Raw genomic sequence first — 10169 nt, 5'->3', positions numbered from 1 at the left:
GGGAGGCCAGAGGCAAAAGCCATTTACTTTGAAATATGGTGTAAGGTGGGATTTGTTTTAAAAAGAGGAAAGACTTTGATTTCCCTGATTTCTCCCTTCTGCAGTAACCAGTACTCAGGCTAAGGGTTAGCAAAGAGATGAATCTACAGAGATCACAAGCGAGTGGATTTGGGGCTGAAGGCAGGACAAAGGGGCACTTTTTTTTTTTGTACTATTTTTTCTCTTTAAATTGAACCGACATTTAAAAATAGGATTTCCACCTTCTCTTAAAAAATCAGATGATCTGAGCCCTGATTTTCACGTGGGAACAATTGGCTGGAGTTGAGTGGCAGCCACCCCCTTTAGAAGGACGTTGATTTGCAGTTTGCCGGAGTCCCCACCGTTTCGTATAATCTCCCCAACACTGATATTCAAGTCACTTAGTAATGGTCAGTATGATGATTCAAACACGAGAATTCTTCGCTTACTGATATGACCTAGGTGGGTCCTTCTGATATTTATGGCTCTGTGACCTTTTGTTTAGAAGTCAAGTCTAGGGGCTTTGCAACACGCTTGGGTTTGACATGGATAACAGTCTTATCAATCTCAAAGGAACTGAATGGAAGATTGAAGAAGATACTGCATGCTCAACAAATGCTGGGAACACAGCAACTATTGTCAGCATCCACAAACAGGAGGGTAAGCAGAAACCCTGTTAGTTTCACACTTTGTCGTATTCCCAGGGTCTGGGACAGTGCTGGCAAGTAACAGTATCTGTTGAACGAATGAATAAATGATGGTAGAGCTCAGGGATTTTTTTTAAAGGCTGGTCTGAAAAGGATGGTAATTCTTATAATATCGTTTCACTCGACTTCAAAGTGCCGCCTGGAAGACAAGCCTGCCGGGTCGTGCCAGGCACTGTGATGACGTTCAAACCGGCACGCAGGCGGTCGGGGTCCCTCGGGAGCCGGGCGAGGCTAGCTTGCCCAGGTCCGGTCAGGGCTATGTCCATCACTTCTTCCGGGGTCTGGCAAGGGGCGGCATCCTGATCCCTGCACTTTCCCAATGCCTTCACCATCAGATCAGCGATGATGGAGACTCACCCCAGAGGTCCACCACCGGGTGCGAGCCCAAAGCTCCCCAAGGCGCCTGGACCTTGCCCACACTAGACATGGCCTCCCTCGGGCTTCACGCACCAGGACTGCGCCCGGAGCGGCGAGTCATCGCCTCCGGCCGGGGAGGCGGCTCCCTTCCCTCAGTCAACATGGCGGCTGCGGCGGCTTCAGCGCGGGGCGGGCGGTGCCGGAGGCGGATCACGTGAGCGGGCCAGCTGGGCGGATCTCGCGCGCGCCCGCCCGCCCCGCTGGCCGCGGCTCGCTCGCTCCCTCGCTCGGCGGCGCTCTGAGGTGTGTGGGGCGTCCAGCCCCCCGGCTCGGTGAGGCGCGGCGCGGCGGGATGCGGCGGCGGCCGTGGCGGGGCCCCGGGCCGGGCGGGCGGACGCGGTGATGAGCGTCGGCGGCCGCAGCCATGTCCAAGGTAACGGCGCCCGGGCCCGGGCCGCCGCCGCCGGCGGCGGCGGGCGGGAAGGAGAAGCGCTCCTTCAGCAAGCGGCTGTTCCGGAGCGGCCGCGCGGGCGGCGGCGGCGGCGCTGGCGGCCCCGGGCCGGCCGCGCCCTCCTCGCCCTCGTCGGCGCGCTCGGTGGGCAGCTTCATGAGCCGCGTCCTTAAGACGCTGTCCACGCTCTCGCACCTTAGCTCCGAGGGCGCCGCCCCGGACCGCGGCGGCCTCCGCAGCTGCTTCCCGCCCGGGCCGGCCGCCGCGCCCACGCCGCCGCCGCCGTGCCCGCCGCCGCCCGCCTCGCCCGCGCCGCCCGCCGCCGCCGCCGCTGCCGCGGAGCCGGTGCCCGGGGTGACGGGGCTCCGGAACCACGGCAACACGTGCTTCATGAACGCCACGCTGCAGTGCCTCAGCAACACAGAGCTCTTCGCCGAGTACCTGGCGCTCGGCCAGTACCGGGCGGGGCGGCCCGAGCCCTCGCCTGACCCCGAGCAGCCCGCGGGCCGCGGCGCGCAGGGCCAGGGCGAGGTCACCGAGCAGCTGGCGCACCTGGTACGGGCCCTCTGGACCCTGGAGTACACCCCGCAGCACAGCCGCGACTTCAAGGTGAGCCCTTGGGGCACCGCCTGCCCAAGGCTCCCTTCCCCCTTCGGTCGCGCCCAGTGGGCCAATTGCACTGGTTGCCTAAAGAGAGAGGTTTGGGCCCCGAGCCCCGGCAGATAGAGCTGATTGTAAGGGGGAGCCACTCTCGTTCATTCATCGCGTATTTATTAAGGGCATGTTCCATGCCAAGCCCTGTGTTGGGCGTAGGGGAGGGATGGGACAGTGAACAAGATAGTCCACCTTCCTGGAACTTACATTCTTGGGGATGGGAGTGTTGAGCTTGGGTTCAAATCCTTGTTCTGCCACTTACTAGCTGTGTGACCGCGTGCAAGTTACTCAACCTCTCTGTGCTACAGTCTCCTCCTCTGGTCCCTACCTCATACGTGGTTGTGAGCTGCTAAGAAGTTGGTATATTAGGTTGAACGCTATGAAATTACCCATTTTTGATCGTTCTGAGGTACAGATTGGCACTTTTATAGGGTTCAACCTGGTTTGTAAAATGCTTCCATCGAGCGTAGTACTATGGGCATTTGCTGCTACTATTTTTGTTACTAAAAACTTTAAAAAGTTAAGGAGGTAATATCAGATAGTGGTTTGAAAGAAGTAAAACCTGGTGATGTGACTGATATGCTGGCAGAGTATGATAAATGGGGAGGGGGAAGGGTTAGGTTGACCTCTCCAGGAGGAGGTGAGGTTCTGAGATTTGAGTAACCCCAAGGAGAGCCAGCCTTGAGGAGCTCCGGGGAAGCACTTCCCAGGTGTAAGGAGAAGTGTGGACGCCCTGAGGTGGTAAAGAGTCCGGTGCGCTTGGCCAACAGATGGGCAAACCTTTCTGTAAAGGGCCGCACAGCAAATATTTTATGCTTTGCTGGTCGAGATGCAAAATCCAGGATATTATGTAGGTACTTACATAACAAGAGAAAACACTTTTCTATACGTTTTTATTGCCTAAAATAAAAGTATTGTGCTAATTGAGTACCATGTTTTGTAATACAGTTCTGCTAGTGAAAAGAATGAGATTCTTTTTTTGGCGAGGATGTTTATTTAGCTTAATTGGAGTTCAAAATTAATGTTCCCTGTCGTCAGATTCATGACACATATTCATCTCTACAAATCATTCTTAGCTCATGGGCCAAACTGAAACAAGCGGTGGGCTAGATGTGGCCCTTGGGTCCTTGTCGTGAGTACATGAGAGCTGTGAGTGAGTGGTGGGTTGGGGCCAGATGGTGTAGCATCCTTTAGGCTGCACTAAGGAAATGGGCTCTTATTCTAAGCAAAAGGGGAAGATGATTTGAGATTGTATGAGGGCTACTTTTAGGTGGGAAATGGATATAAATAGAATTAAATAGAATGAAGTCACACAGTAAGAAAGTTAATTCCTTTTCCTTTCTTTCTGTCCTGATTGTGCCCAAGAGAAAGCCTCAACTTGGTGGTAGCCTCTTGCTCACTCCCCCACCTTTTTTTTTTTTAAACAAAGAACAGATTTCAAGTTTAGAAACTTTAATTAGCAACACTAGGTAGAATTTAATAAGGTTATGCTTTCGTTGGATTTGTTTTTACATTTGGCTTCTATTATGGCAAGTGGTACTTGCTTTCCACTGGTGCTGTGAAGTTTCTTTCTACAACATTTATTTAAGAGTAAATGATTTGATTAAAATATAAAACAGTAGGCTAGCTAAGGCAAGCTCTCACTTGGTTGAGGACCCGCTTTCTTGCTGAGGAACAGTACTGCCAAGGGCCACTCCTCCCCTTTTAATACATTTTACTTACAGTTTTTTATATTTATTTATGTTGTTCTACCCTGTTTTTCTCAAAGAAAAAATGGTTTCTGTTTGATCTTGGATATTTGAATGGAAATACTTAACTGGGATAGGGACTGGAGAAAAAGAAATCCATGTCAGAGATTTCAGAATAAGAAATTAGGAGAGAATGGCAACTAACCAGCTATATCAGTCTTTTTCTTTTTTCTTTTTGCTAATACTTGCCTGAAGGTAGCCACAGCAATTGCAGACTTTTCAAGGTCAGAGCTCAGTGTCTTCAGTTTGGTTTTCTATTCTTTTCTACAATGTGAAAATCAGTTTCTCCAGCATTTTTGTATGTGAACATTTCCATTGCTTTTTAAGAGGCTGTATTCACTTTTTTATTTATTAAAAAACTGTAACAGAAATGGGTCAATAATTCTAGAAAAGCAGAGACTGATTTATAGCATGCTTTGGCAAAGTTGAACAATGTCTTAGAGGCACTATTTTAAAAAAATGTAATCTTCTGACCCTTTAGTAGGTTTCACTTTGCATTCATTCATTCACTTCCCATTTATTGACAGTTTACCTGGTCAGTTAGGCATACCTTCTGCATCAGAAAGAGGAAGCTCGAACCACGATGCCTTAAGCAGTCAAGGTGTTGAATTAGTCCACCTGTAAGACGTCTGGAGTAGGCGGTTCTAAGGTGGTGCAGTGGCTTTATGGTCCCAAGAAGGACTTAGGCCATTTCTGTGTTTTCATTGTCTCGTCTTTAGCTGTTACTGGCTGTTTGTCCTTAATGTTTGTCACTGCAGGGCATTCTACCCAATTGAGGCAGGAAGTCATTAGAGAAATAAAAGTTCTTCCAGAAGTCCCCTTAGCAGGCTTCTGTCTACATCTCATTGACTGTAATCATGTCACTTGACCACTCTTGCTTGGCTGCCATGGAGGCAGGAAGGTGGTATTTGGGTTTTCCTGCCTTAATAGAAGAGATGAGGAAAGGAGGGGATTACCTTGTAGGCAGCCCACCAAAGTGCCTCACCTACCATGTGGAAGGCACTCATTTGGGAAATCACTGTACCTGCCCGTGAAGCATAAAGGAAATAGAATGCCAAGAAAGTGGGTGCCTGGCATACTGGTCACCACGCCCGCATTGCCTGCTGGTGGCAGACGTTGATGCAGATACCCTTCTCATGAGCTCACATTCAGCCTCAGAATCCTGTTGAGTTCTGGGCTCCAGGCAGCCACTACCAGTTGGCACAGGAGATGAAACCAATTTGCCATCTTGAGGTAATTTGCCTCGAGGTCTCCAAAAGCACTTCATATGGCTTTGACTGTATTTTTATCGTCTTAAGGAGCTTGCCAGGTAAACGTATTTTTGGTTTTGGCTGAGCTAGATGGTTGTTAAGGTTGTATTCATTTTCCAGAATGAAATGGGTTGACTGACCCAACCTTTGTAAGCTTTAAGAAACTTCTCTAGCTGCTACTTGGATCTTTTTTCTCTTCTTACACAGACGTTTTTCTCCTGTTCTTAGAGTAGTTCTCCAGGGCACTTTTGCTTCCCCAGCCCCTCACTCCTGGGAACACTTGGTGATGTCTGGAGACACTTACTTGGGTGTTACAACTGGTGTGGGGTGCTGCTGGCAACTAGTGGGGAGATTCCACGGATGAGGCTATCGTACAACGTGCAGTCATTATCCCTCAAAAAGAATTATCCAGCCCCAAATGGCAGTAGCGCTGAGGTTGGGAGAAACTATTGAAAGAATGGTTTGAGCTCCCTTAATGCAGGTTTTCTTTACTTTCCCAGCCTTTAGGTGGCTACCTTGTAACTTCTCTCTGTGTATGCTGCAGCAGAAGAGTAATAGACTTCACTGGCAGAATCCTTGAATCACTTTCTTAGTAACTGTGAGAGTAAGTCATTTTGAAACCTGAATGCTCAATATGCTGTTTTAGGAGGAAATCATCCTATTGTCCTAACTTTAATAGGAAGCTAGCATGGATGCTCCGGGTTCATACAGATGCTGTCTGACTTCTAGTACTCAGTGCCCTTTTGCAGTAAGTAAAAGATGGATGATCATCTTTCAAGTAACAAAGATAGGTTTTATAGCAGCAGTTTTCAAGCTGTGCTTCTAAAGAACAGCTAGAACAACTGATAAAAGAACTGTGGGAACTCCTTCCAAATTTGCAGTAAAAACAAAAAGGAATTGATGAATTTTCCTTCCCATATTTTTTTCCTTGAACTTTGGTGCCTGGTGGTGCTTATTTATTAGTGAGAGTTCTTGGGTTACAAAGGGAGTGTATGTGTATAAATGGATAGTGCAGACCAGCTAGCAGTCAGGGGCTTACACTGGCTCGGTTTCACACCGTACTTTGTTGTGGACTTGTGCTGGGGGGCTCTGATTTTATGCTGTAGATTTATAATAAAAAGTTTTCCTGGTTTTGGTGTTTCATAGTGGTTCCCAAGTAGTAATCTAACTTCAGGGTATCCCTCAAATTCATTTGAAAAGTAGAAAAAAAGATGAAATTGTGTAGATCATATTCAGACTTGTGACAGTAATAAGTAGAAAGTATGTTTCTTCCTGGTCAGTTCCCTTATCTGTCAAACCCTGCCACTTTTAGTGAAGCTCCACATCTCTGGAGGAGAAAGGAGGTGAGAGAATCATCAAGTTTTAGACTTGGAAGGACACCTGGGTGAGATGTGAGTGTCCGCCTGCTGGCTGCAGGCTGCAGGCTGAGGGAGCAGAACCAGAGCTCTCACTTCCCCACTTTGTCACCCCGGCCATGCTGACATATGTGCACATTGAGCCCTGGATCTGTGGTTGCCTTATCAGTACAACCGCTGAAACGACAGGTCTCAACAGAAAAACATAAACAGGCAGGGTGGACTTGTTGAAACATGTAGCATTTTTTTTTTATTTTTTTATTTCCTGTAAGATTGCAAGGCTGAGTTGCAGAGAAAATAAGGTCAGTTGCAGTTAGCTTTGTATGTGTGCTATTGCTCCTGAGACTTAGGCGCTTTTGGAAGTCTTCCTTAAAAAATTATCCTTTCAGGTCATTTAAATGCGTATATAAACACGTCTTTTACATTGATGGGCTCCTACTCCCTGTAGAGCTCTGTGACTTGCTTTCCCCTATGACCCAGCCATGGACTTTCAAATGTATCACGGGCAGCATAGTTTTGTTGTTTTTGGTTAGTACGTCCAAGTCCACCTCATTCTTTTTAACAGCTGTATAGAAGCCACTGATGGATGTTTTGGCTGTATAAAATTTTTAAGCATTATAGCCAGTCCTTCAACATATGTCAAGCCTCCTTTTCTAAGGAATGAGTCTTAGACGAGGCGCTGCCGAGTGAGAGGGAAAGTGCATTTAAACTGTTGGCTTGCTTACCAGATTGCCCAGCGAAAGCCTGACCCCTCCAGCTGCATGCTAGGGCCTCGCCCCTGATGGTTGCTTCCTCTTACAAGTGACTGCCCCGCTCTTCAGTTTTCAAGCTTATTTTCTTTCACGTAGGTCAGTTTTGTTTCCTCTAGGTATGCCTGTTCTCCACTTGTCTTAAACATCTGGCTCTCTCTCCAGTGAGTGTCCACCTGGTGTTTGCAGCTTCTTACCAGGTGGGAAGGGGGCTCATGGGCACGCGTGAGAAAAGTGGAAAGAGGACTAGCTGGGGAGTGAAGAAGCTCAGGGCAGTTACGGACTCTCGTGTTTGCTGACGCGCACCGCTTTTACTGAGCAATTACTGTGGGTAGAGGGGCTAGTTTAGGGGAGGGGCTGGGAATAGAGGATTAAGTAGGACGATTATAGGACAAAGTTCTTGCCCTCAGAGATCTTACCTGTTTATAGGGAAGTTTTTTAAAAACTGCATTGACTGGGAAAGTTCAGTGGGAGTTCAGAGAAGGGTGAAATAGATATGAGCTGAAGTGTAAGGACAGGATTCGTTCATTCATTATTGGCAGTTAAGCTTCGACAAATTTATGAATGTATGGAGCGCCTAACTCCATGCCACATGCTGTGCTAGTCACTGCGTATGTAGGGGTAAACCACGTGGTATAGTGATGGTGAAAAAAATGGTGTGAGGTCGCACGGTCCATTCCTCCCTGGAACTTCTACGGTAACAGGGAGGCAGATGGTCACACACACTGATAAAGGTGGAATTTAAAATTTTAAGAGCCAAGAAGGAAGAGATTAGGTGTATGAGAGAGAATAATGGGTGTGGCCAGGCAGGGGGAATAAAATTTATTCAGAAGGCTCTGCAGAGGGGCAGGGGTTGAGGGTACCTGTGAAAATCTGACAGGCCTTTTTCATGGGTTAGAGAGCTAGGAGAGCGCAGGATAGATGAGGCTGAAACAGGGGGCCGTGTAGGCTGAGGCCGGATCCTTTAAGATCCTCTCGTAGCTAAGGGATTTAGATTTGATTCTAAGAGCAGTGGGGAGCTGTTGCAGGTTTTAAGCAGAGTTCTGACACAAGCTCATTGAAATGTGAAATGATCATTCTCAGTGCTAAATAGTGAATGTAGACTGGAAGCAGGGAGGCCAGTGAGGAGGCTCTTGTGATAGACCAGGTAAAGGTGGTGGTGGACGCGGTGGACAAGTGAATGGATTTGAGATATATCTGGAAGTGGATTCGACAGGACTTGCTAAAGGATTGATTCCAGGGGAGGCACTGAGGCAGAGGGGATCTGCCAGAATAACTCCTTCGTGTTTTGAGCAGCAGAGTGATTACTGGAGCTGTGCACTTCCTTGAGCAGCAGTTTTGAGGGATCAGGAGTTCAGATGTGTTAAACAGGACACTTGTCAGATGTCTAGTAGACAGCTTGATAAGGGAGTCTGGAGTTCAGAAGGTTGGGACTGGCTGGAGATAAAGATGTGGGAGTCATCAGTCTATAGATGGTGTATAAAGCTATGAAATATGGCTTTGAATGGGACTTGAAGATAAAAAAGGCTTGGATAGTTAAGGGGAGAAGAGATGCCATTCCAGATTGTCGAGGAAATCTTCTGAGCAAAGGCGCAGCATTGGAACATTGTCTAGGGTCAGAGAGGCCACTGGGCTGTCTGTGGTGGGGATTTGATTTGGAGCACTTTTTTCAGCCTTGGCACTGTTGACATACCGGCATTAATGGCTGGATGATTCTTTGTTGTGGGGGGGCTGTCCTGGCCTTGGAGAATGTTGAGCAGTGTCCCTGTGCTCTACCCACTGGATGCTGATAGTACTCCCTTCCCTCACCCCAGTCATGGTAATCAAAACTGTCTCCAAACATTGCCAAATGTCCCTTGGGGGGCAAAATTGTCCCTGGTTGAGAACCACTGATTTGGAGAGGAGGGGACATAAATGTAGATGGCTGAGGAGATGCGAGGGGACAAATTATGGGTGGCCTTGAAAGTCTGTCCCAACAGTTTAGCCTTGAGGCTGCAATCAGTAGTGATTCAAAATTGAAGCTTCTTGAGCTGTGCAGACTCTGATTTGATGAAAAAAGATGTTTTAGGAAAATGGGTCTGATGGTGAGCAAAAAATGAATCAGATGGAGGAGAAGGTAAATCAGGGAGAGGGCAATCAGAGGTATGACCTGAGGGAAAAGGAGGGGGAAAGGGTGAACCGCGGAGACATTCGGGAGGACGCCGTGACATCATTAAGGGCACTCCAGGAGATGGAGAGGTAAAGGTAACACCGAGGTTTCCGACCTGGGTGATGGAGAAAATAGGGGAAGTCTGATAGAGACAGAGCAGTTGGAGAACACAGGAGCAGGGGAGACCATGAATTTAATTTGAAATATTGGGGCTGGGGGACATGGGATATCTAAGGAGTCTTAATAGACAGTTGGAAATATGGTGCAATTCAGGACTAGCTGTGGAGACTTGGAGTTAACTGCGTAGAGGTGGTAACTGAAGCCAGGAGCACTGAGTGTGTAAGGATCAGAAGCCCAAGGTCAGGCCCTTGGGGGAAACTGAAAACAAGAGGATAGGAGGAGGGGGGACTTAGTGGACTTGTTGAAGGTGCAGCCAGAGAGAGAGGCAGAAAACCAGGAAAGCAGCGTTGTGAAACCTGGTTTATTTAGGTTGATTTCCTGTTCTTAACCCTGAATATAGTGCAGAGCTGTGGAAACATCAGTTTATACCCATTAAGAGTCAAATTCTGGTTCGTATTTTGTTGACATGATTCATTAAGCTCACAGATTTATTGAGCACATTTCTTGTGCTGGTCCTGTTTTGGGAGGCACTGGGGCTATGAATATGAGTGAGATTGTCCATGCCCTTAATCCGAGTCTAGGAGGGAAGGCGGAGTAAAGAAACGGTTGCA

The 10169-nt window shown here is 48.0% G+C and overlaps 1 protein-coding gene across 1 annotated transcript in view; it reads left to right on the top strand.

Moving 5' to 3' along the window:
- The first annotated feature begins 1491 nt into the window (after nucleotides 1-1491).
- USP31 (ubiquitin specific peptidase 31) overlaps nucleotides 1492-10169 on the top strand; it is a 69877-nt gene continuing 61199 nt past the window's right edge. Inside the window, exon 1 of the mRNA XM_010986915.3 lies at nucleotides 1492-2142. Coding sequence (XP_010985217.3) covers nucleotides 1507-2142 — 636 coding nt within the window. The 5' untranslated portion in view covers nucleotides 1492-1506. The remainder of the gene's footprint in view (nucleotides 2143-10169) is intronic.

This window comes from Camelus dromedarius, chromosome 24 (assembly GCF_036321535.1).
Source record: "Camelus dromedarius isolate mCamDro1 chromosome 24, mCamDro1.pat, whole genome shotgun sequence".
Taxonomy (NCBI): Eukaryota; Metazoa; Chordata; class Mammalia; order Artiodactyla; family Camelidae; genus Camelus; species Camelus dromedarius.
The sequence above is the reverse complement of the archived record's forward strand: the minus strand, read 5'-3'. Positions and strand labels throughout refer to the sequence as shown.